The sequence below is a fragment of the Pantherophis guttatus genome, chromosome 2, assembly GCF_059756535.1.
Source record: "Pantherophis guttatus breed Tessera chromosome 2, ASM5975653v1, whole genome shotgun sequence".
Taxonomy (NCBI): domain Eukaryota; kingdom Metazoa; phylum Chordata; class Lepidosauria; order Squamata; family Colubridae; genus Pantherophis; species Pantherophis guttatus.
This window is the reverse complement of record NC_142064.1, coordinates 191,141,277-191,168,592: the sequence shown is the minus strand read 5'-3', so window position 1 is coordinate 191,168,592 and position 27,316 is coordinate 191,141,277. Positions and strand designations below refer to the sequence as shown.

The following is a 27,316-nucleotide window of genomic DNA, read 5'->3' as shown; positions in this document are numbered from 1 at the left end:
GAACTGAGCTGAAGCTTCTTGGATGAGAAATGAAACAATTTCAAAGTAAAAAACCCAGAAGTCCAGATGCCTTTTGGAAAAAGCACCTTGGTGCAATAAACAGATTAGTGCTTTATTGAAGTTAGTTTACTGCCAAACATTTTTTGCCCATAGTCTACTTCATCTAATTAATACTTTAATGGATATTTTTAGTCCCTGACTAGAGAAATGTAAAGGATACCATTATTTCTTCATTGTGGTTTAAATGATGAACATGATGTAACTATGCAGATTTCTCCACAGTAATAAAAAGTTATTTCTGGACAGTCCCATAACAAACACTTAATTCTGGGGATTAGAAAAGATTTGGAAATCTTCCAACACTCCAGCTTCTTATCTTTCTTTAACTCTCATCACCTGCAGGTGCTGTTTTTGAATGTCGTAGGTGAGCTTGACATTTTTTGACATGGGAAAAATGCAGAAAGTTTATGCAAAATGTTCAGATGTGGATATTTTCACCTGCATTTTCAAGGTTTCTGGGCAAGCAAGGCCTCTTTGAAAAGAATGGAAAGGATGAGATGGACTAAAGTTCCTACCAAAGTATTTGTTTACTGGAGGATTATATTATAGTTCAGATATTTTGCAATATGGACTGGCATCTTTTTTTTGGTCTTCTTTTCTATCATTAATTTTCAGCATGTTGATACATATTAATATGGAATTGGGATTAGATTAGCAATGCTACATTTGTTTTCCAACTAGCCAGGTTGGTGAGTTCAAGTCCCTCTTTAAAGCCATGAAAATCAGCTGGGTGATTTTGAGCCAGTCACACACTCTCAGCCCAATTCACCTCTCAAGATTGTTGTGGGGAAAATAGTAGGAGGAAGATGTGTTGGATAGGTTTGCTGCCTTGAGTTATTTGTAAAAATAATAAAGGTGGGATTCAAATAAATAAATAAAGTATAGGCAGTCCCTGATTCACAACCATTTATTTAGTGACTGTTTGAAGTTAGAATGTCACTGAAAAAAGTGACTTATGACTGTTTTTCACACAACTTGTTGCACCCTGTGGTCATATGATCAGAATTTGGAAGCTTGGGAATTGGCATGTATTTATGATGGTTGCAGTGTCCAGGGATCATGTTATCACTTTTTGCAACCTTCTGACAAGCAAAGTCAATGGGGAAGGTGGGTTCACTTAATAACCATGTTACTAAATTAACAACTGAAGTGATTCATTTAACAACTGTGGCAAGAAAGGTAGTTAAATGGGTCGAAATTCACTTAACAACTGTCTTGCTTAGCAACATATATTTTGGGCTCAATTGTATCTGTAAATTGAGGGCTACCTATAGATTTTAGGTAGACCTTTGCTGTTAAGTTGTAGCTTCTTTTAAAAGTTACACCCTAAAGGTTAGCTCCCTAATCTGTTGCTTCTTTTAAATATTCATTTCTTTCGTTATGCAATGACATTCATTGCTTGTCATTAAGCAATGACCAAAATATTTTGATGAATCATACAATTCCTCCTGCACACATATTTTTGGGAGGCTTATGGAGAGATTTGGCGAGCAGCTTTGTCTCATCCTTCCCTCTCCAGGAAAATAGTTTAGAGCTTTGCAAAGTCTATATTAGTCCAGAAATCAGCTTGAATGCATGTGCTGATTCTTTATGTTTTTTAAAAAAATCTTCAGAATAAATTTTCAATTTTTTAAAAATGTAATAATGAATTTGATGATTAATGCTGTGCTCATTTTCTTCTGAAGGGCTTCTGTATTCAGCACTGAACAATGCGTTTAGGCATTGTATATCCTGTAATTGGAAGCGACCTTGGCAAGTCAGATTGTATATAGGTTACTATTAGCATTTCCATGAATATTGTTTCAGGGGCACATTGAACAATTAGTAAAGTGAATAAAGGATATTCAGATATGCCACTTAGGGACTGTAATTTTCATGCCACTTGGACACTTTGACCTTCTAGTTTATTATGATTCAGGAAAAATGTCAATACTCCTCAGCTTCTCCAAGCCCTGTGGAATTTTAATGAGTTATTGAGTGAAACAGTTAAGCTTCCAATACCAGGTACCTTTCCTTTCAGTCCGCAGTGGTGAAAATAAAGGTTTAACTACACTTGTCATATATATATTCATTCATTTTTAAACATATGAAGCTATTGATTTATGTCATTTGATATATCAAATCAATATGGGTTTCAGTTAGATTGGAATCTCTGTCTTCTATACTGAAGCTTTTTGAAACAATGACAACAAGAAGCTGCAAGAGAGTTAAAGCAAACAATATACTGAAAATCAACCATTGTTTTTATTGTTTTTTACATCATCCTTTGTGATGCTCTAACTAATGCTTATTATAATTAGCAGTATACAATAATCTTCTAATTGTCAGAAATTATGCTAATGATTGGAGACTGACAATGTCAGTCAACTCAGTTGTATATTTAAAAATAAGGCTGTTCAAGAACAACCCAACAGCTTTGTCAGATTCTTATTTTAAAATATTGATTTGGGGAGTGTTTTACCTCAATTCATTCCATCTGCATGAGCATTATTTATGAACTCTGTACATCCACTGCTCATAATATGCTACAAAAATACATAATTGCTATAATACAGCATATTCTGGCATTCAAAGTTCTAATCTTACAAGCCGAATACCCTCTTTACCAGTCAGCGTTTCCGACGTTGATCTGGAATGGCTGAAAATGAATTTCAACCAAATTTGGCTAAACAGTTACAATCTGCTTCCAGACCTTTTAGTTTGACAGAAAAAGTTGCTGAAATCGACTTCTGATTGTGTCAGGCGGTCCTTCCATGTTCCTTCCATGATAGATATTTGAATGCCTTCTCAGGGCTTGATTATAGCAAGTATTGTTGCAAGATAGCATTATTTAGCCATTTGCTTAACATTTTCTGAAATAACTGCTGTAAATTGTTTGCTCCTTAAAAAGACTTGCAATGTGCTATTATGGATTCATCTTTTGAAAAAAAAAGTCCCACTTCTAAACTGAATGCACAAAAGATAATCTTTACTATGTAAGCTAGTGTTGCAACTTTAAATATCCATAAGCTTATGGGTTTGTGTTTTGCTAATTCATTATTGATGACAATGAAAAAAATAGTAACTTATGTTGGAAAAGGGATACAAAAATACCAGGCTAATGGCCTGCCATTATTAATAAGAATAACATAAAATAACAGATTAAATAACATGGTAGGTTGCATAACATGCTTAAAAAATACTATATTTATTTATTTATTTATTTGTTTGTTTATTTATTTATTTATTTATTTATTTATTTTATTTTATTTCTATACCGCCCTTCTCCCGAAGGACTCAGGGAGGTGTACAGCCTGATTAAAAGCACAAAGACAGACAAAATTTAAAAATAATTAAAATTATTAAATAATAGGCTTAATTATAAAACCCCCAAATTTAAAATCCCATATTTAAAAACCAATTAAAATCTTTACATTGATAGCCTGGCCTGGCAGAACAACAAGGTTTTGAGGGCACAGCGAAATACACGGAGATCAGAGATCTTATGAATTTCTTTGGGCAGTTCATTCCAAAGGGCAGGGGCTCCCACAGAGAAGGCCCTCCCCCTGGGTGTCCCCAGCCGACATGATTTGGCTGATGGCACCCTGAGGAGACCCTCTCTGTGGGAGCGGACTGGCCGGTGGGAGGCTACTGGTGGCAGAAGACGGTCTCAAAGATATCCAGGTCCAATGCCATGGAGCGCTTTAAAGGTGGTAACCAACACCTTGAATCGCCTTGAATCGCACCCGGAAGACCACTGGGAGCCAGTACAGCTCGCGCAGGAGGGGTATTATTATCTAAAATCTGATGATGTGGAATCTTTTCAAAAAGCCTCTTCTGTTATTTCACTGTTCAGTTCTCCCATTAAAGGTCTTTTATACCTTCAATGGGAGACCTGTACCTTATATATTAATATATACCGTATTCATGGATGCCACACTGTGAAACATGTCTTAATTCAATATATCTTCGTTGACATAAATTCATTGATGCCTGTTGGATATATTGTAAAGCTCAGTTACCGTAAAAGAAAAGTTTCCTCCAGTGATTCTGCTCGATTATTCATGCTGGGAATTTTTTCCCTTCTTTTTCAGTGCTTTATGGGCAAGATGGGCTCCATGCGTCATGTGAAAAAAAGTATTGTGGGCGGGGAAGTCAATGTCTTGTGAACAAGGAGACTAATCAACCTGAATGTAGATGCATAGATGATTGCAAGCCCAGTTACATGCCAGTGTGTGGATCAGATGGCAAATTCTATGAAAATCATTGTGAACTGCATCGAGCATCATGCTTGCAAAAGAAGAAAATTTATATTATTCACAACAAAGACTGTTTCTTCAAAGGTAAGGTGCTTTTCTGTTTAGAAAATTTCTGCCATTTTTCTGTGGCATACGGTGCATGATTCCATTAAGCCCAAAGGCTGAAAAGAAAGATATTAATCCATAAGTATTAGAAAGTGTTAGAATTAGTAGTTAATTAACTTGCATATATTGTGTAGTAATAATATTAATAACCAGCAGTATTTTTTAAATTATTTTTCTATAAAGTACTGAAGAAAAGCAGAAGAGAAGCAGTGTAATCAATTCTTATACATATACATTTATATATATATATTTATATAACATATAAATTTTATATATATACATAAATATACATACATATGTATGTGTGTGTGTATGTGTGTGTGTGTATATATATATATATGTTTTCTCAGGTTTTCGTGGGTGTTTGTATGTAGGTCTTTGGTTATTCGGGTCTTCTCCCACGTAAAATTGGAAGTGTCTTGGCGACGTTTCGATGTTTCATCTCACATTGCTCCTGGAAGCACGAAGCCGAGAACACCAGCCTGAAGATGAGGAATGAGACTTCGTCGAAACGTCGCCAAGACACTTCCAATTTTACGTGGGAGAAGACCCGAATAACCAAAGACCTATATATATATATATATAGACAGCTAGGGCTGTAGAAAAATCTTGGTTATGTAGGAAAAACCTGGCTAAAAGAAAAACACACATAAAACCTACGAAAAAGTAAGAAAATAGATATTGTACCTTTACAGGGTAGATACATGAGATGTGGGTGTGGCTTACTGATGATGGCTAACGAGCCAGAAATAGATCTATATAAGTCTCTCACTAAGCAGCATAGGGCAGCATAAGGCCTGCTGGCTGCCAGAAGAAAAAAGCCCAGAATCAAGTGTATGTGACTCCACTGAGCTAGGGCTGTAGAAAAATCTTGGTTACGTAGGAAAAACCTGGCTAAAAGAAAAACCATGAAGGTATTCTTATTTTTCCTATAATCATATCAACTTTTAGAACTCTACATTTCTTTCTTGTCTCCAATTATGATGGTCAGAACAAATTGATTACATTTTTCTATACTTAGTCTAAGAATGTATTTATAAGGGAAGCTGCACAAAAGCAAGTTTTCCCCTATTTTATAGGATTATGAGTTTAATTTGGCTGAATTCTGGGTCAAACTGGGGTAGTTGAAGCTATTCTCTCTGTGTGTGTGTGTGTGTGTGTGTAGGCACACATGTGTATGTGTGAGTGAAAAGTAGTTCCCTCTGAAATATTGACAATTCCCAAGTTCATAAGCAATTTGTTGCTTTGGAGGAATCCAGAAGGATAGCAAGTCTCTCTGGGAAATAAGGCTGTGTTGCTTTCACTTTGGATGCAATTTGGATGCATAGTTACAATTAACATGCAGTTGTTTAGAAAGCTGAAATATGAAAACAATGAATATGGCAATTAGAGAAATTTAGAAAGCCTTCCACTTGACTTTCTGCTATTTTTCCCTTGCTGCAAACTTATTAATAAGACCCCCAAATAATTGACTCATTAGATCTACAATTAAGCAAGGGAAGACAATCCTCTAACGTTTCTACCTGCTTATGTTGTAAATGTTGTTATAGTTTTTCAGCCATCATGGGCTTTTCTAAACTGCTGTCTGAGCATTTGAAAATAAAAAGAATTCACTCTTACAAAGCAGAGGAAGTCTATATATAATCTCTAAATGTATCCAGCTGGCAATTTCAGCTGTGTGAAAAAGTATTAAAAAATTGAAGTTAGATGGAACTGTTGAAGTCAAAGGAAGTTCTGGAAAACCATGAAAAACCTTTGCTAGAACTGTCTGAAAGGTCAGATCTGCAAAATGATCACTACAAATTACCTACTCAGGCCTTTAGCAGACACTGGTGTAGTAGTAGTTTACAGTACAATGTTGCTTATACAATAATGGCTGAATGGGAGAGTCACCACAAGGAATGCTTTTGTCCACTGTTATGAGTCACTATCTAACATATGTCAAAAACCAAACCAACAACCTCCCTCCCCCAATGCACACACACAGACACATGCACACACACACACATACACACAAACACACAACTTGATAAAATCAGTATTTTGATAATCCTGAAAAGTTTTGGAACAAAGTATTTGGAGCTGATGAAACAAAACTGAGCTGTCCAGCGATAACACATCGAATACATTTCTATGGAAAAAAAGGGTGACACATTTAAAGAAAGTATTACTAAATCAGGGATAGCTCTACTGTGCTTTGGGATAGTGTGGCAACCAGTGGCATAAGAAATATTGTATGGATAGAGGGAAAAATGGATCCAGCTCAACCATGAGGAATTTACAGAAAAGGAAAGGGCTTCTCAAATTGACTAAAAGTTTTAGAGTCCAATATCTCTGATATCCTTACTGTTGGATTCATTAACATACAATGGCTGGCATTGCAAATATTTATTTCAAATACTATAGCCTGTGTCTGCAAGATCTAATTGAATGTAGCATTTGTTGATTTGGGACTGCTGAAAAATAATAACACAAAAGAAAACAACTCAGATTGAAATAATAATTACCAAAATCCTTGAAGGAAATACTTCAGAAAGAAGAGAGAGGGGATGGAGGGAGGGGGAGGGGGGGAGAGAGATAGATGATAAGATAGACAGACAGACAGATGATAGACAGACATGCATTTTTGTATCTTTGATAAATTGAATGATATGTAAACAAGATTTAATTTGTTTATGTGTATCAGAGGAAATTGTTTCATTTTGAACCTGTCTTCTAATCTTTAAATGTTTTTGTTGAGTGTTACAAGAGTGCCTTCCATCAACTAAAAGAATGGATTTGTAATTATAGGTTTGTAATGTAATTATAATTATTTTAGTAATTCAATATAGGCACACATTTCTCTGTGTGTTGAATTGAGGTGACATGGGAGTACTGGAGATTCAAGTTGTACTTTAGTGGTAATTTCAATTAATTCTACTAAACCTATTTCCATAAATGTATAATCAATGCAAAACTCATTGAGATTTACCTTCTTATAATAAGATATATGAATGAATATTATTCTTTAAAAATGTCCAGCTACTTATTGTAGCCTAACTTTTAAATACAACCAATTTATTTAAATTATTAAAAGTGCCCAAAATTAAGGTTAGAACTGCATTTCCTTGTTAACCTTCAGACATATTCTGTGGATCCATAATGGTCAGCAGTTTGTGCATCAATTCATTTTCTTGTTAGAGCCAAGTAACCATTAGTCAGTAAGAATATATCAGAATAAGTGCAGTCAGAGCCAAAGGAATTTACAACAGTGTAGGGCAGTTGAAAGTAATTGAATTTTAATCTGGGGAATGGAATCATATGGTGCCTCCTACTCTTAAGCAGTTTGTCATAAATATGCATTTGCAAGACTAATAATTGTACAAGCTATATTTGTATATAAAATTATAGTTGTCAAATGTCTAAGAAATCTAATTCTGAAAGTCTATTAATTTCACTTCTTACACCTTCCCTATTTTGCATATCTATGGGTCTATTTAAAATGCCTTTAATTGCAGAGTATTCCTGAAAGAGCTATTGGAAATGGAAAAGACTGAGATAAGAATGACTTAAGAGTTAATCTTGTAGCATGTTGGTTTATGTCAAGTAATTATATCCTACCTGCCCATCATCAACTTTGAGAGAACTCATAATAAATATTTATTAAAATATAACATTTATTGTTCCAGAAGGAAAAAATGTAAAGTACTAGTAGAAGAAAAAAACTCCTTGTCACAACAATAAGAAAATATCTTAAAATTGAGAAACAACTGTCCATTTAAATAGCATGTAAACATTCCACACCAAAGTCTTTCCCCAATTTCAAAGAAATAGCTATTGAGAATGGGAAATGGTTTTCTTCTGAAAAAAAAAAGTTTAAGAATAAAGGTCTTATCTCAAGATTCAATGAAATGGCTTGAGGGTTATAGAAGAACATCTTCAGATGGGTACATTTTTTCCAGAAAAAATGATTGTTCAAATATCCCTGTCCCAAACTATTCCAAGGTTTAAGAGCCATCATTTGTGTTTTAAATCTACCAAAAAAGAATTGGAAGCCAGTGCAGCTGTTCTACAGGAAGTAATGTTCAACTCTTAATGATTCTACTTTTTACAACTATATAATTTTTTTATTTGATTTATATGCTTTATTTGATTTATATGCTTTACTTGATTTATATAATTGTAAAAAATTATACAGTTAATCAGTGGATTAACTGATTAATTGCCTTCAAAAGTTAGTGCTCCATCACTGGAGATTGGACAACAATTTAGGTCCTCATTTTACCCACCTCAGAAGGATGGAAGGCTGAGTCAACCTTGAGCCTGGTGAGATTCTAACTGCCAAATTGCAGGCAGCTGGCAGTCAGCAGAAATAGCCTGCAGTACTGCACTCTAACCACTACCTCACCGCGGCTTAGGTTGGAAGTTGAGATTACCACCAATCTGAAATCTTCTGTTCCCCTAAACTACCATACTTGCATATGGATTTCACACACCCTTTCTATATAATTGCAGTGCAAGTGCTTTACCCTCCAGGTATCCTCTTGCTAATTCCTGAGCAGCTCAGGCTTCATCCCTATTTACCTTTCACCTCGAAACCTCCTATCTTCTGACTCTTCTCACCTGCAGTCAAGATCTCAGATTTGCAAATCAGGGAAGAAAGTTTGACTGATAATAAAACCAAATGTGGGCCTCGTATCTCCCAAAATGAGTAGTTCATTTTTATAACGTTTTATTACAGTAAAACATTGAATCTAAAGAGTAGATAATATACAAACTATATTATTGTGGACTGAAATATATACATACATTTCAAGTAATAACACATAATTTTCAGACTTTTGATCCATAATGTACAAGTAAATGTAAGACCTCACAGCAATAAGTGACTAATTCAGTCATAATCCTTTCTTAGACTGTATTTTGCCTTGCATGAGATTGAAATTGAAAAGTGCATCCTTTAATCAGAAAAGTGTACTGTTTTAATTATTAGAATGCAGTTAAATATGATTGGTTGTTGAAGGATTTAGGATACTAACTTGATGAAATAAACCTTCAACTTGTTCAAATGGAGTTGGAATTTTGGTCATCTGACCATGGGGATACTAATACAGTCATAAATGTAAGGGCTGGTTGTAAGTCACTTTTTTTTTTCAATATCATTGTAACTTTGAACAGTCGCAAAACAAATGGTTGTATCTAGGACCTACTACTTGTATCTAGGACCAGGGGTATGCAAAACATCTTGAATTCGCACCATTTTAAATTACCCTTTTTTGAGTTCCAAACAGTTGTTTCATAATTCCCTGTGCCATTTTGGAAATGTTTTGTATTTGAGACAAGCTGTTCCAAGCTTTGAAACATTTCCAAAACAATTTTGCCAAACTCAAAATTCAAGATAGGATGAATCCAAAGCATTTTGAATGCTACTGATGGGACTTATTTTGTTGATACTGAAAACACTGGAGCCATGAACTAAAAGGGAGAAATCAATGCATTGGTTTCTTCTCATGTATTTGTTTGCATTGTTACTGAAATAATTGATTTCCATTTGAAAAGGAAGTCAAAACTAGAAAGGGAAATCAGAAAGGATTAGTTTATCCACATCTCTATAATCCTGCATTATACCGGATTAACTAAATTGTTGTTCAGGATGAATGGTGTTAATTCTTAATGCTCATGCACACTCAGACATTTTTGAAAGACTTGAAGCCACTAAAATAAACATTGATAGGTGATAATGAATGTTTTCTTTGTGTATTGCATTAACACTTGCAATGAGAGATGAAACTTACTACAGGGAAAGTGGGAAAATCAAAGCAGAAAATGTTAGTCGAGTAGGGCACTAACTGATGTTTCTTTGAGAATATTTGTCATATTATTCAGCACCCTCATGAAATGCAAGACTTGTAATTTACAAGGAAGGATAACATTCTGACAGTATACTAGACATTAAACCAAAGCCTGGCACATTTAATTACTTATCAGAATACTACTAAAATCTTTCAATCACTTTGTTCCTATAATGTGATTTATATGGGCCTGCTATTGAAAACAAAGCAGAAATGACAATTGATGCAGACTGCAGCCCCTGAAACATGATAGCAATGGCCCCAACCTTTTGGGCACCAGGGACCAGATCCATGGACAAAGATTATTCCACGACCCAGAGGGGGCATGACTTTGTATACTGCCTGCATCTTACAGAAGGAGATTTGCTTGTTTGCACTGCCTGGTTTCTGGCATGCTGTGGAGCTGGTCCATGGACTGGGGGTTGGGGACCCCTGTATTATAGGGCTTAAATCTATTAAATCTATTTTGCATCATTTGTACTAATATCACATTTGTTTCCAAGTCCAGTTTAAGATACACTGCTGGCATTAGGCTTTAACATATAAACAGCTTGGGATAAAGCTGTCTGAAAGGCCTCCCCTTCAGATAGCTTGATAGATGGCTATAGTCAGTCACTATAATAGCCCACCAAACTTTAAGCTGAACAAGTGAGGTCCTGTTGTCTGGTTTCTGAAAGATCAGAGAGAGAGATGGGCAAGCTAACTCTTTTGTTAACTTTAAAAAGATGTTACAACAGACTACAAATCAAGTTATTAAATGAAGACTAAAATAAGTATTTTGGCATATTGAGCTTTATATATTTCTTTCTTATATTGCTTCCTTAGTTGAGAACTTGTTCCTCAGCTTACTTATGCATTAACTATTTGTTGCTTTTATGGTCTAATAATTCATTTTATCAATAAAGACTGCGAATCATTTCAAGAAATAAGTTAAAATAATTTGGTTGATAGGCTGAACCCTCTAAAAAATCTTATCCATCTATCTTCACTTCCATAGGAAGCTGAGAATAAAAAATTTTGCATGCATTTTGGTACTTTATAGAATCAAGCATTGCTGGTAGTTTAGCAGTTTTGTCTCATGTACTGAAGAGGTTAAACATTCATGAAACAATTTTATTTCTGTTCTTCCTGCAATGTTAAATATGGGAATTAACACTATTGGTATAGCAACATGTTATAATTAACCTACTCTAACTATAGAAATTTATACCTATAAGTATCTCCCTGTGACTTAGACATATATTCATATGAATAACTTTTATTAAGGCTGGACTTATTGCTAAGTAAATATATTTTGGTTTCCTCTATTTGTCATTGGACAGATTTAAAAATGTATTGTTACTTGTAGCTGTGTGGGTATATGCATGAACCATTACAGATCGAATAATGTGAAAGAGTTTTGTGATTATGCCATAGCAGTTCAAACAAAATAAGTAATGTAAGGCCTGAGTGAACAGCAGTATAGACTTCTTTAAGTCTGGTTGAAATCTTAAAAACCAATTGAACTACCATGTTTTCCCAAAAATAAGACCCTGTCTTATATTTTTTTTGAACCCTGAAATAAGTGCTTGGCCTTATTAACATGCGCTCAAAAGCCCAATTGGGCTTATTGTCAGGGGATGTCTTATTTTGGGGGAAACAGGGTATCATATTGGGCCTACCCTGAAAGCTTAAAAATGGATCAGGAAAAAAGATACTCAGGTCTGTTTATTTGACAAGTCATACCATTACTGAATTCAAAGCTGAAGATGATTTTTGAAGGTAGTTATCACACATGTTTATACATGTATGTGTATATATACACACAAACACACACATACATATACATGCATACATGCATACATTATATATTTTCATTGTTGCTTTGAATGATGATAAATTGGTCATTTTGAAAAGGTTCATTGGTTTCCTATTTGAAAATTAAAATATGCTTAGGATATTTTTATTTGCCAAATTTCTTCTTATAGATTGAAATATTCTTTCAGCCCAGAGGTGGGTTTCAGCAGGTTGTGACCAGTTCTGGAGAACCGGTAGCGGAAATTTTGAGTAGTTCGGAGAAATTCTGTAGTAAAAATTAGTAGTAAAAATTCTGACTGGCCCCACCCCCATCTATTCTCTGCCTCCCAAGTCCCAGCTGATCGGGAGGAAATGGGGATTTTGCAGTAACCTTTCTCTGGAGTGGGGTGGGAATGGAGATTTTACAGTATTCTTTCCCTGCCAGGCCCGCCAAGCCATGCCCGCCAAGCCACGCCCACCAAGCCATGCCCACCAAGCCACACCCACCAAGCCACACCCACAGAACCGGTAGTAAAAAAAATTGAAATTTATGTATATGAATTCATTGGAAAATATATGTATGAACTTCAACTGACAACCACAACTGAGCCCAAAATTTCTGTTGCTAAGTGAAACATTTGTTAAGTTAGTTTTGCCCCATTTAAGACCACAATGAGTAAGTGAATCACTGCAGTTGTTAAAAGTAGAGATTCTCAGTCATCCAAGTCATGGTTGTCCCAAAGGTGCTTTTTCACAAGGCAACTGGACTTTCTTTCTTTGAAGATGTTTCACTTCTCATCCAAGAAGCTTCTTCAGCTCAGACAGGATAGTGAGGAATGGAAGGATTTATATTCCTTGCAGACAGCTGGTCATTTGCATACTTTTAGAGGGTCATTCTTTTGATCTGAAGAAGCTTCTTGGATGAGAAGCAAAATGTCTTCAAAGAAAAACCAAGAAAATCCAGTTGCTTAGTGAAAAAGCAGGTTTGAGACACTGCAGTTCTTAAGTTACTAACATCGTTGTTAAGTGAATCTGGCTTCCCTATTGACTTTGCTTGTCAGAAGGTCATAAAAGGTGATTGCATGACCCCAGGTCACTGTAACTATCATAAACATGAGCCAGTTGCCAAGCATCTGAATTTCAATCATGTGAATATGGGATGCTGCCACAGTCATGAGTGTGAAAAACGGTGATAAGTCATTTTTTTCAGTGCTGTTGTATCTTGGAATTGTCCCTAAATGAACTGTTGTAAGTCAAGGACTACCTTTACCAATATATATTCTTGTTTGAATATAATTTTAGAACAATATTTTCCAAAGAGGATGAGGGTTTCTTGTATATATTTTTTCAAATGTACCCTTTTTTAGTTATAAAATGCAGTACAAGAATTCTAAGATGTGTAGAGTTTTATATACATGGATCTTTCAGATCCTTCTGTATACAGTGGCAGTGAGTCCAGCATTGGAAGATGATATGAAAATTCTGATTGACCCAAATTTTCATTCACCCTTAAAAATCTCTCTTCCATGGCAGCTGAAAAATGCAATCTTAGAATGAAGATGTAAAATGAAAGACATTTTTGTTTCTCTGATACTGTTTAAAAAAAAAATAAGATGACCTGTATTTTATCCCACTCCCATCCAAATGCAAAAGCCTTATATCAGCCTAATTTGATAGTTTGAGCTAAAGATAAACTGAGACTTAATTAACTTCCATTATTGCTTATCAATTCAGAAATCAATCCAAAATGCATTGTTGCTGAGTTTTTTGCTTTCATTTTGATAGTTGTACCCTACAAGTGGTACTTGGTTAATGACCATTCATTCAGTCAAGGTTGTGACAATGCTGAACAAGTGGTACTTGCAACCAATCCTCAAAGTTCCTATGCAGCATCCCCATAGTCATGTGATCATGATTTGGGTGCTTGACAACTATTTCACACTTATGATGGTTGCAAAGTTCTGTGGTCATGCTATTACCATCCGTGATTTTCCCTGCTAGATTTCCCCAAGTAAACTCAATGTGAAAATTGGCAGCAGAGGTTGTAGGTCTCTTCTGTGAATCACTCCCACTGCTTTGTCTCTCTGAGACGCATGCTATGCTCTATATAGCACATGTCTGCCTCCAGAATTCTCCCCCACCTACACTCTGCAACATACACATACCTGACTGGCTGCATTTGCTCTGGGCTACAGCAGCTCTTCCCCCACCTAGTCATACTTGTATGGTGCCATACTATCCAGCTGTCCCACCTGTTTGGCTGCACTCCATAGTATTCACCCATTTTGACTTCCTACAAGCTTCCCCATTAACTTTGCTTGTTGGAAACAGTAGAAAGGTGGAAGCTGTGGTCACATAAATTACTGATCCATTATCATCTTTTAACGATGACAATGGGAACTTGCCATCATTAAGCAACATGGTCCTATGATGTCACACTTTACAATCACATTGTTTAGTGACAGAAATTCCAGTTCCAATTCCCATTGTAACCTGAAGACTTCCTGTATTCATTTTATTTATTTTTAAAGACTAATGTTTTCAACAATCAGTGCTATTACCCATCTGAGCAAATGTATCAAATTGGAACCAAAAATGATGGAAAAGATGGAAAACTTCTTTAACTCCATTCTGAAATATAAAATTATTCCTTTGTGATAGTGGTGTGTCATGTGAATTTCAGATTATTTGTTACCAATACTGAAAAGCTACTCAGTCTCCCTGATCATCTCATGTGGAATATATTGGTTATGACAAATGTGCAATATCCAGTGTAACAGGCTTTCAAAACCAGGAAGATTGTTGTCGCTCCTCATTAGATTAGGAGTAATGCAATTGGTGGTAGTTTTTGTTCACAAACACTTTTTTTTAAAAAAAATCCTAAAGTAATCATATCAAGGTCCACAAAAGCTGATGTTTATTAAATTCTATACTACTCAGAAAAATGCATCATCATCCTTTGTGCACTTCATTAAATATATTTGGATGGAAATGTGAAAGGGCAATTTTTGAACGATGAATATGAATGCAAATTCCATTATTTAAGTCAGTTTTGTACCAGAACAGCCAGTATGTTAACTCAAAGTTACAAGAACCACCTGTATTAATACAATTATTATTTTGCCCAGAGATCAATACAAGAGATTATCTCTGTCCCATATTCTGTCTTTCTCTGAATATTTTTTTTATTCTGTATTCACTATATAGTTACCCAGTTGCAGAGTTTCTTCAAGTGAAAAAAGAAATGTACAACAGAGCAAAAAAGGAGAATAGAATGAAACATATTTATTTAAATTTATTATAGATGTCTGTCCACCTTCAATGGACTCAGGGTGCTAGACAAAACAATCCACAAAAACAGATAAAATCAGCCCAAACTAAACAATCCAAAATGATACAGATTAAACAAAACAGAACATGTCCCCCTGCCCTCCAGAGTACAAACAATATATTGACTCCAAGGCTAGGCCTAAAGCCAGGTTTTAAGAGTTTTCTGGAACCTCAGGAGAAAGGGCACAGTTCTTATCCTTGGGGTGATGTTCCTCCAGAGGGGAGGGGGCCTGATGGACAAGCAAACATGCTTCCTGCTCTCACGAAATAATATTTAATAGAGAGGACCTGGAACATATCCAATCTGCCAGAACATTTTAACTGGACAGAAACAATTAGAAATGAGTGGTCCCTCAGTTACCCAGACCTTATGCCATATAGGATTTTGGAGGTAGTAGCTAGCATCTTGAGTTGCCCACAGAAATCAAATGGCAACCAATATAGCTCACATAGCAACGGTGACACATGAGCACGCTGTCAAGCAACCATTATTGTTCATGTTGCTGCATTTTGAACCAGATGTAGCTTCCAGATGGTCTTCAAGAGCAGACCTATGTAGAGCATATTATAGTAATCCAGTTGTGAGTAATCAGGGCATGAGTAACCATTTGAATTTAGTTTTTACAAACAAGGAAGTTGTTCTTTAACAAAGAGAGGAAAGTCCTGATTGAAATCATTTCAAGGCCAGCAAATTTTTGGCACTGACAACTTGCTTATTTCTGCTGTTGCTACAGCAATTTCTTCACATTTGGTAGTGGGGGGGGGGTTCTTACCAATGAAAGAAAATGATTAGAATTGGCAAGACTGACGAGAACTATAACAGGAGAAGACTAAGATTGCATGACTGGATGAATCAAAGACAGTACTGGAAGGAGCTATCAGTGGTTGCATTAGACAGATGAGGCTGGTGAATATTTGGCCATATAGACGATGGGTTATAAGACCACCTTAATGGTCCTAGTTAGTCACAGAACAATTCATTACAAAGAGTAAGCAAGTCAAAGGGAACATTTTCTGCTGATATCATTTCTAGGGGAATTTAGCTTTTAATTGTTGGTTGGAAGTACTGTATTTTCCTAGGTCTGACAAAAGGTGGGCACTTTTATTAGAACTGATGAATGTACAATAATGGATAGAAAAGCTATTAGATAGGAGAAATGAATATCTGAGCAGCAGGAGCCAATGTTATTCAAGAGACCAAAAATAAAGGCTATTTATTATTTTATTATATTTTATTCAGTTTAGACACTGCCTGACTCCAACTGGGAAGTGGACCAAAGTAATGTAAAAAACAATACCAACCAAAGCAAGATAGCATTTATAAACAACATATAAATAGAAAATAAAAACATTATTTCTTTCACCCCAAGCTGGCAGAACAACAACAACAAAAAAGTTTTTTTGGGGGGGGGGAATGTCCTCAGGGTAGGAATTGTACAAATGTCAGGGGAAACTTCATTCCAGAGGGCAGGTCTTCCATTTGGATGATAGTTTTCCTCAGTTTGAAAAGATAACACTGCTTAATTGAGGAGACCATACCATACCCACCATGCCACCCTGTACTGAAATGGTAGAAAACATGGAAGACAGACATTTTCACAAAAGCTAAGCCCTGGTGCCGTGAAGAGCTTTATAGCAGCATCTTGAATCGCACTTGGAACAAACTGGCAACCAATGCAGCTCAAAGCAGAGGTGTCACATTGGCATACTGAGTCATACCCATCCTTTCCCAGTGCCACTCTATTCTAGATTAGCTGAAGCTTCAGAATAGGCATCAACAGTAGAAGAGTAATCAATATTTCAGATGACAAAGGCATGAGAGACTCTCTGAAAGGCTTCCAAATCCAAGAAAGAGCACAACTGGTGTATCAGATGGAGGTGAGTGAAGGTCCCAGTAGCTGCAGCTGCTATCCATTCTTTGATAGGAGGTATGAGTTCAAGATTCTTGAGTTTAAACCTTTTGGAAAGTTAGATTAAAAACATCTCAGGTCAAAGACTGGATGGAAATAGGAGCTCTATAACACAGTGAAGGAGACCCTTAGTGCTAATACTGAACTGAAAAAGGTAACAAATGCTTAGTGGTTCCTCCTATTTAAATTTTGTAGTCTGTTTTTATATGCCATGATAAAAACATGGTTTATAAGTAGGCCTTGATATGGCTAAGTGCTTATTAGTTCACTGTCACTGTATTTAGCTTTAATTAGTTGTGAAATTGGCCTTGCTTAATGAATGGCTCAGCTGAACCAAATCCAACCAAAAAAACTTGCATAGGTTAGGCATGCAAATATTTTTATGTCAGTTGACAGAAATTGTTTCAGTGTAAAGAATCAAGGGATAACAAACAGAACTGATAAGACTGATCAGTAGGACCCATAACTGTAATTGCCGGAAAATTCCTCAAAAAACTTTAAATACTTAAGACAATGTCATGAAGAAAGATCACTTTGGGATCTTGTGGGCATCTGTTTGGAAACCAGCAAACAAGTACATTTACAGTGGTACAGATGTCATCAATAACTGAACATTAATATTTAGAATGTGTCAGAAGAATGCATTGTCAACATAAACATTTAAACATTTATTGTGTACCACAAACTGAAAGCCTTGGATTCAAATTATATGGGGGAAAAGAGGATGGAAGAACCAGTTAGATCAGGGCTGTCAAACTTGATTTCAGTGAGGGCCACATCAGGGTTTGTTTGATCTCAGGGGGCTGGGTGGGCTTGGCCAGGGTGGGTGTGGCCAGCTTGACGTGATTCATGTTGGGGGCGCCTGTGGCCTGAACACTCTGCCAGAGAAAATGAGCTCCTGAACTCCATTTTCAGTCACAACAGCCTTCTGCAGCCCTCTGCCAGCAAAAACAGAGACCCCTGAGCTTTGTTTTTGCTGGCGGAGGGCTGCAGGAGGCCATCGCTGCCAAAAACAGAGCTCAGGAAGGCCACGTACGGCCCTCCCGAGCTCTATTTTCACTAGCAGAGGCACTGCAGGCTGGACCTTTGCTGTTTCCAGGGTGTCCCCGCGGGCCAGATTTAAGCACCCCGCGATCTGGATTCAGTCTGCAGGCCTTCAGTTTGACACCCCTGGTTTCATTATTTTTTTCATTTGGATATTTTCTGTAATATATAAATTGAAATAGCATTATTTCCCTTCTGTCTTCTTACTCTAATTCATCCTAAGGTTTATTTATTTAATATCATGAAATGAAGAACTTAAACTACACTCTGTCATGCATCCTACTGCAATATATACAGACCACACAAGCAGAAACACTATAATTTGCTCCCAAAGAGAAGGTCCCATTAACATAGTGCAAGAGGCTACTGTGCAATATAATTTCTCAAGACAAGTTGACTATCAGGAAGATGATCCCACTGCCATTATGTAATGTTCAGTAGCCTATGTGTGTGTGAGAGAGACTGCAAAGAACAGTGGTTGCTGCTGTCATCTCATTCAGATAAAGTTCTCTTGTACAATGTCCTGTGACTGATCCTCCTCTCCCTTTTGCCTCCTCACAGGGCAAAGACCTTGCTTAAAACTATATCTTCCTGCTCTGTTTTTCCTCCACAGCATAATGCTTCTCTACAAATGCTAATTGCAAGTTAAGAAGCTCAGTTCTATGACCTTAATTAATTGATTAGAATCTGCTGCCTGAAACTGGCCAGACCTTAATCAGTTTTAATTGAAGGCTGGGGAATTTTTGGGATGTGGGGGCTCCTAAAAGGCTTGCCACTGCAGCCACCATTAGGCAAACAGCCAGTATTTTGCAAATCTTAAATTAAGTGTCAATACACAAATTATCAGCATACAGCTGTGTCAGAATTACACCCACTCTGGTGTGTGTTGTCAGGTACACAAAATTTGGTTGTAAATGAATGCTTTAGTTAGAAAATGATTTTTATCATTTATTACCATCATATTGGGTCACTAACGGAGGTAGTTGCTCAAGGAGGAGTGACTGTATTAGTGTTTAGATGGTTGCGTTGCCAATATGAAATTTAGACATTAGAAATTATTCACAATTTATGAACACTGGCACATGGTGCTCACAGTTTAGTTACAGCTTTTTGAAGACTTCTAGCAAGTGGGTTGAAGTAGTCAATCGTTAGTTATTTTGCTCACTTTATTTTTTTAAAAAATGCATTTAGAGTACAGCATGAAATGGGCATTCTGTTTGGAGAAATGTGGAAAGAGTTATCTGATCAGTGAGGGCTTTTAGCAAATACCAAGTTGCATTGTATCTTTGGATGAACAGAACTTTTTCTATGAGGTGTCCTGATTATTGGGCATTCTTTCCCTCAATAGCAATGGCAAAGAACATTTTGAAGGGAGAAAAATGATGAATGACTCCAGTACTACAATTGCAGACAGTTGGAAAAGGTCAGGAAGCACATCAGAGTTCAATTACCTCCAAATTATCTGGTACAGAACTTTTGATATCCTCATCTTCTCACAAAGGCAGGTCCAGGCACTAAAAATAGCAATGCCGTTATCATGTTCTATATAAATGAACAGATTCATCACAAAAAAAGAAGCAATATATTTGGCTTTACCCAGGGTGGCTACTATCAAGATTTTAAATATATTTTCCTCTTTAGAAACTACAAAACACATTGAGGTTTCTGCTAAGCACCATTTTTTTCCTTCTAAAGTAGCATTGCTTCAATGTGGTATTGATTGTTCTGCTTAAGAGAGGAAGCTTTAAAAAAATTGATCAGTTTTCTATTTGTGCATCGCAGTCCTGAAATCACATCTTGTCCACACTTATCCAAATTCAAGTCCTGACCTTGGCAGAAGCAGAAGTTTCAGGAATAAAAATAGCGTAAATGTTCGGCATATGTTCTGGAAAACACTAATTTAGTCATTCTCCTATTGGAATTGGAAGTAAAAAGGATTTTATATCAGTTATCATCATCATCATCATCATCATCATCATCATCATCATCATCATCATTTTAGCCATTGTCTATCCACTGCAGTATGAAGGCCTCTTCTGCATGTTTCCAACCAATATAGTCCTGAGCTTTTTTTTTTTGCCAATTGAGCCTTCAATACTTATTGACGTCATCGATCCTAAAACCGTTGTTTTAGGTCTCTTTGGTGGATGCTTCTTATTAAGAGGGATCCATTCTATGACTACCTTGGTCCACCTGCCATCAGTTCTTCTTGCCATATGACTAGCCCATTTCCATTTCAATTCTTTTACTCTCTTGATGATATCCTATACTTTTGTTTGTTCTCTAATCCATGCGCAGGTCTTTCTATCTTGTCTTGTAATGCCGAGCATCTTGTAATGCCGAGTGTATCTTTCCATGGCTCTTTGCGTCACTTGTAGCTTTTGTTTCAATTGTGAGGTTACTGTCTATGTTTCACTGGCATATGTTAGAGCAGGTAGCACACACTGATTGAAAACTTTCCTCTTCAGGCATAGCGGGAGGTATGTGTGTGATATTTTTCACTGGAGTGAGAAAGTTATTTGAAAATTACCTTACAGTTTAATGCTTACTTACACAAACACCTTCATGTATTTATCTGTAATTTAGGAGTTTTCCTCCCTCCGTAAGTGACTGCCATGTCTGAAAATAAGATGCCAGATTTGTCAAACAAGCAAGCAAAAAAATTAGAAGCTACTCACAAAGCACCCCAGAACAAAATTTTAATTCAGAGCAGAATCAGATGGGGGCTAAGGAGGGATGTACTGTTCAAACTAAACGGGCTTTTATTCACACCACTAAAGTGGACTCAGAACTACAATTTGTGGCCAGTATAGAGTGCTGTGAGAAGTATTTTCTCTGAAAATATCTGGTCTCTTTTTGTATGGTTTATAATATGTCTGCACAAGAGCTTATTCATAAAAGAAAATGGTCCAGTCATCAAGGGACTACAGATAGTCCTTGGCTTATGTCTATTTCTTCAGTGACTGTTCAAAGTTACTGCAGCACTGAAAAAAATAGCTGTACAACCAGTCCCCAAATTTCCAGCCATCAAGCAACCCTGCACTCATGTGTTCAAATTCTGACACTTGGGTGCTCAAATCATGATTATGACATCTCAAGAAGCCATTTACGATCTTCTCTGCCAGTTTCCCACAAGCAAAGTTAATAGGGAAGCAAGTAGGGAAGGTTGCAAGTCACTCCAATAAGTTGCTCCTTCCTGCAGGTCTTGCCCATCCACCCTCCTTTAGCCTCTTCTGTCCCTTCTCATTCTCCCCCACTCACATACGACCTGCTCTGAGTCTCCCAAACCCTCCTCCAGCCACCCGTGGTCTGCATTGGCTCTCTGAGGGACCCCCATCCTTCCCCACCACCTTGGCACCTCCAGACTCCTTACCTGGGACACCCACCAATTCCCACTTAACAACCTTCTGATCTTGGCTTTGCAATGGCAACTGGAATTTCTGGGATTGCCATAGCTACGTAATGCAGTCACATGACACAATGCTTAACAACTGCACTGCAGGTAATCCTCTGTTTACAACTAATCACTTAATGACCATTTGAATTTACAAGAGACTCGGGGGGAAATTACTTATGACTCAGCCTTCAAGTTATAACTGCCTCACTTGCCCCATGGTCACGTGATCACATTTAGGGCACTTGGCAACCTGCTTGAATTTACAACCACTTGTCAAGCGTCCTGCGATCCAGTGGTTAGTTGCCCCCAGTTTGCACCGGTTCTATAGAACCAGTAGTAAAATCGGTGGGAGGCCCTGCCCATTGCCCCTGATGTCATGAAAATGCTTCTGTGCATGCACAAAAGCTTCTGCACGAGCGAAGCGAGCACGTGCGCGCGGCCCTGTTGTGAACCAGTAGTAAAGGTAAGTAGAACCCACCCCTGCTGCGATCATGTGATTGCCATTTGCAGTCTTCTCTGCTGACTTCTCCAGAAAGTCATTGGGGAAGCCAGCAGGCAGCTCTCACCTGTGGAAGAATTTCCTGGCCCCTGCATGCATGGGAAAAGATTCCTGTGGTGATGGGCGCTTCTGGATGCAAGCTTCTTTATTTTTTCAGCCCAGCATTGGAGTTGTCCCTTTCTTCACATAGAAGGGAATGCCAGAACTGGACTGGAGAAAAGGCGCTTGCATCCAGAAGATCTGATGTTCTTTCCAGCCTTTCTACCATTGAGAGACATCTTGTTTGCTAGCTTCCCAGCCAGAAACCTAACATGATATTTCTAAGCAACAGAAAGGGTCTCCCTACCACCCACATTGAAAAACAATGCAAGAGCTAGTCTTCTTATTTATTTATTTTATTTATTTATCAAGCATGTATAAGATAACAGATAAAAGTATAAATATGATTATGAATACAAGAAATGGATACGAATAAATGGGGACAGTAGGACAGGGACGGTAGGCATGTTGGTGCGCTTATGCACACCCCTTACAGACCTCTTAGGAATGGTGTGAGGTCAACAGTAGATATTCTAAGGTTAAAGTTATGGGAATTTGGGGATGAAACCACAGAGTCAGGTAGTGCATTCCAGGCATTGACCACTCTGTTGCTTTGTCTCACAGTAGTTTTGAAAGCTAAAAAAAAAAAAGCTGCTTTCTACTGCTGCATTTGCTAAACTTCCTGCCTAGAAAGTTAGCAAATGCTATGATTCTATAGATTAGTGTACAGAAGGGATGAAAACTGGCATGCTGGGCTGGAGAAAGGAAGCTCGGATATTTGGGATCTGAACTTCCTTTCTCTGGCCCAGTGTGGAACTTCCCTTTCACAAATGGAGGAGAGAGGAACCGCCATGCTGAGTGGAGAGCCAAACTTCCTTTCCTTTCCCTGCCTTTCTCCAGCCCAGGACAAGAATTGCTTTCTGTGCACAGAGGAGAGCTGCCTGCCCTCTTTCAGCAGACAGCTTTCTTCCTCTGTTCACCTATGAACTACAATTGGAAAGACTGGGATTGTGATCACTGAATGACTTGCAGTCAAATTCTGGGTCCAATTGTGGTCAGAAATCAAAGAATATCTTATTTCATTCCAGCAAACCCAAACCAAACTTTTTGGCTACCGAGGACTACCTGTACAGCACCCTGATATTCATGATGGGATTAGGGCATCCAGAAAAGTCTAAGCCTGAAATTGTCTCCTATATGAATAACAGTAACAGAGTTGGAAGGGACCTTGGAGGTCATTTAGTTCAACCCCCTGCTCACACAGGAGACCTGTACTAGGGATTCGAACCGCCAAACTGCCAACCTTTCTGATTGACAAGCTCAGTGTCTTAGCCATTTACTCACCTAGTCAGGCTACCGTTTATCAAAACTTAATTTATCATGCTGGGAATATAAATTCAAAGGGGGCACATATGCACAGATTGTCTAAACTCATGTCGAGCAAGATTTTTGTAAATTTGGGTTCTAAAGAGATTAGGAAATTGGAAGCTGATAAACTTTTAATTATGTAGAAGGGAGCTATGAATAATCTGATCACCACGTGGCTTTGTACCAAGTGCGGCATGTTCCTGCTAATTAAACAAGCATCTGTTTTCTTCTGAACTTACTCTTTTAATGTTGGTGCCGAAATCATGATTGTTACATGTGTCATGATGTGTGTCATAAATAATATATGCTGTTACCAACAGGGAGTCTTGTTGTAGAAGTGGTACTTTAAAATAATTGTCTACTCCCAGCTAAATATTTTGAGGTTTTGAATAATTTAGTAGTCAGGAAAAATAAACCAAGGTAGGAGAGAGAAAACAGTTATTTAATTTTCAGAAAAAGAAGTATGGTCAAGAATTGAAAAAAATATAAGAAGAAGAGGAAGAAGAAGAAGAGAGACTAAAATCTGTGATAATGGCAAGTGCTTAAAAAGCAAATAGGCAGTCCTAATAAACAAGCTATTATATCCTAAAAGGCTATGTAGCTCTCTAATTAGCATTATCAACTAAGACTTTGTCTGTTGCATCTGCTCCTTGGTTTAAACTGCACAATAATCTCAAAACCTTTTGTTTCTTCATTAAATCCTACAACAATATATGAATGAAGTAAAGATTAAGATTGTTAGAAGTAAAAGAAAGAAATTTTATGTGGGTTTGTTTATCCAAGGTTAAAATACAACATGTTTCCATAAAGTTCTGGTAATCCTTTACAGACTTTTTGCTGATATCAGAGCTGAAATAGTGATGATTTATGGATGGGTTATGGGAAGAAGAGATATTTTTTGTAAAGGGTGAAGAGTAGTGTTTTTTATACCTGTGATGAAGATTGGAAGTCACTTCTTTAAATGTTTTTTTAATCTTTCCCTTTTTATTTTCTTGCAAGTTTTTATTCTCTCTCTCTCTCTCTCTCTCTCTCTCTCTCTCTCTCTCTCTCTCTCTCTCTCTCTCTCTGAGTTTAGTTTGTATTTGCTTTTACTATTGTAATCAAAGTCTGTAATATAAATTATTTCTTTTGAAAAAAAATAAATTCAATTAATGGTGTACAAAATACCAATTCCTCTTTCAAAACCACAAACAATGTGATGATTTGGTCAGTGTGCAAAAAAAAAAAAAAAAAAAAGAGTAACAGAGCTTAAAAATAAAATAACGTAATAATCAACCAAGCCATTCTTTTCTTGTATATGAAAGCATTGCAAGGTAGGTCTCTGCAACAGTATTTTGAGCTATGAAATGGATGCAACAGGACAATTTAATAGATTAATCAAACCCAAAGGAACATGCTAAGCTTGTTTTTAAAAAAAACCCGAGAATAACAACAGTATTAAAATGAATAGACTACTGTGATTAGTCTGTGATTGAAGAGAAAGGAAACTAAACAAAAGAAAACTGAAAACCTAGCTTGAATCTTGGAACTAAGTGGGCATAAAGTGGGAAAGCCTTAAAATATATATTTTAAAGATAGATGAGCTGATTAAAAGCTATTCAGCACAAATGCTAATTTTCAAGGAGCATGCAAAGTGGAAATCTGAGGAGCAAATTTAAATTTTAAATGCTGGGGAATACTGAAAGCCTCAGAGCTGCTGATTAAATTAGTGTCTTAGAAACAAACTGTCTATCTCCTGTCTGAGTCCACTTAATCCCCAACTTTATAGATGTTTGATTTATTTTACTTTATTGGGTGGGAGGGGGGAGCCTGAGTTAATGTACATTCAGAGGAAACATTGCTAGAGATGTCTGGGAATCAGATGGATACTGTTTAAAATCAGTTCCCAACAGGAGATCTGCCTCATCAGCTGGTAAAATTCAAGGGCTGCCCTTCCTCTGCCTGTCTGCATGTTGCATTAAAGTCGTATTTACTCAGAGGTACATTAAGCCCTCATGTTTAAGATGATCTTTCTGAAGGCTTCTTTTCTGATGTACAGAAAAATAATCTGACACGCTGATGCTTGACATATGGCATTAATAAATACTTCATGAGTTTCACCTATTAGAAGCTTGGCTTCTGACAAATACCTTTGCTAGAGGACAGTTAAAAGTGTGCAGAATTTCAATTCAAAGCTCTGGATTTTGGAAAGGATGACGATTATGACCTTCTCATACAGGATCTCTCCGAGAAGAAAACCTTGAGTCATCTGTGATTAAAGAGTGGTAAAACTGAAGAGCCAATAGTAGCAGTCAATTCACACAGACAGGATGCAATTCTCAGTGATATTCACTGATGATAGTATACCCTTAAGAATAGACAGCTGATTGGGTAGTTTATACACACACACACACACACGTGTGTGTGTGTTTCAGTGGGTTTCAACTAGTGTTACAACTGGTTCTTTTCACGCACATGCTTTGCGCGTGCTCCGCGCAAGTGCATTGTATTTCAGAACAGTTGAGGCGCGGCAATCCTCTCTGCAACGCCTATCAACTGGCCTAAAAACGAACGAATATAGGTAGATATAGCGCAGGGGAGGGCAGGACGGCTCAGATGATGGTCAGACGAACCGGTTCGCTCTCAGGTCACCATCGCCGCTACCAGCTCGCCCAAACCAGGTAAAAACCCACCACTGGTGTGTGTGTGTGTGTGTGTGTGTGTGTGTGTGTGTGTGTGTGTACTTTTCACACATCTTCAGTGGGAAAACAGAAAAGATTATTAGCACCTCTTTCTCTCTCTGCTCTGTTTTCTGTGAAAGCAGACATACAAATCCATTAACACTAATTTAGGGGAATCAATCATCCATTCAAGCTGATGGCTTCCAGGTGAGGCTTCAAAATGATGGCTTACCTTAATACATAATTATAGTTTATACTTTAGGTACTTTACTCATTAGCTGAGATCATATATTTCCCCTTATTTTACCAGAAAAGAAATCACAAAGGGTTTTTCTATGGAAAATTACCATTTCCACATTCTACTTCATACTCTATCATGAACTATTGTATACACTATAAAATTGTCATGTTCAATAATAATGTGCTTTGTTTTTATATATGTGTGCTGCGTTTCCGCAACACACACGCACACACACACACACACACACACACACACCAGGGGTGAAATCCAGCCGGTTCTATCCAGCTCGGGTGAACTGGTAACGGTGGTTGCGGGAGGCTCCGCCCACCCACGTGGGCGTCATGATGTCGCTTTTTCACAACATTTTAAGCCTCTGTGCATGTGCAGATGATGATGCACGTGAGTGGAGCGAACTGGTTCACATTGGTGAACTGGTAGGGAAGTTAAGTAAATTTCACCCCTCACACACGCGGACACACACACACACACACACACACACACACACACACACACACACACTTACTGGGATCCCAAAGGGGCTTTTTGAAGAGGAAACTTGAAAAAGAGGCCTCTTGAAAAAGCACCTTTGGGACAACCTGACCTGGATGACTGAGAATATCCATAAACATTTTACTTACTGGCATGTATCTAATGCAGCTTGTCAACAACATCTGTCTGTCTATCTGTCTGTCTGTCTATCTATCTATCATCTTCTTAGCTGCTCACCTCCCTCATAGAGGGACAACTAAAATCCTACTGGCTGGTTAGATTTTTCATTATAGGGCTGTGATGGCGAACCTATGGCACACGTGCCAGAG

General features: G+C 37.4%; 1 protein-coding gene across 4 annotated transcripts in view; it reads left to right on the top strand.

Moving 5' to 3' along the window:
* The window catches only part of FSTL4 (follistatin like 4), a 462,461-nt gene that overhangs the window by 166,277 nt on the left and 268,868 nt on the right, over window positions 1–27,316 (top strand). For all 4 annotated transcript variants that reach the window (XM_034404203.2, XM_034404188.2, XM_087883660.1 and 1 more), the window contains exon 4: window positions 4,134–4,382. In XM_034404203.2, the coding sequence (XP_034260094.2) occupies window positions 4,134–4,382 (249 nt within the window). The remainder of the gene's footprint in view (window positions 1–4,133; window positions 4,383–27,316) is intronic.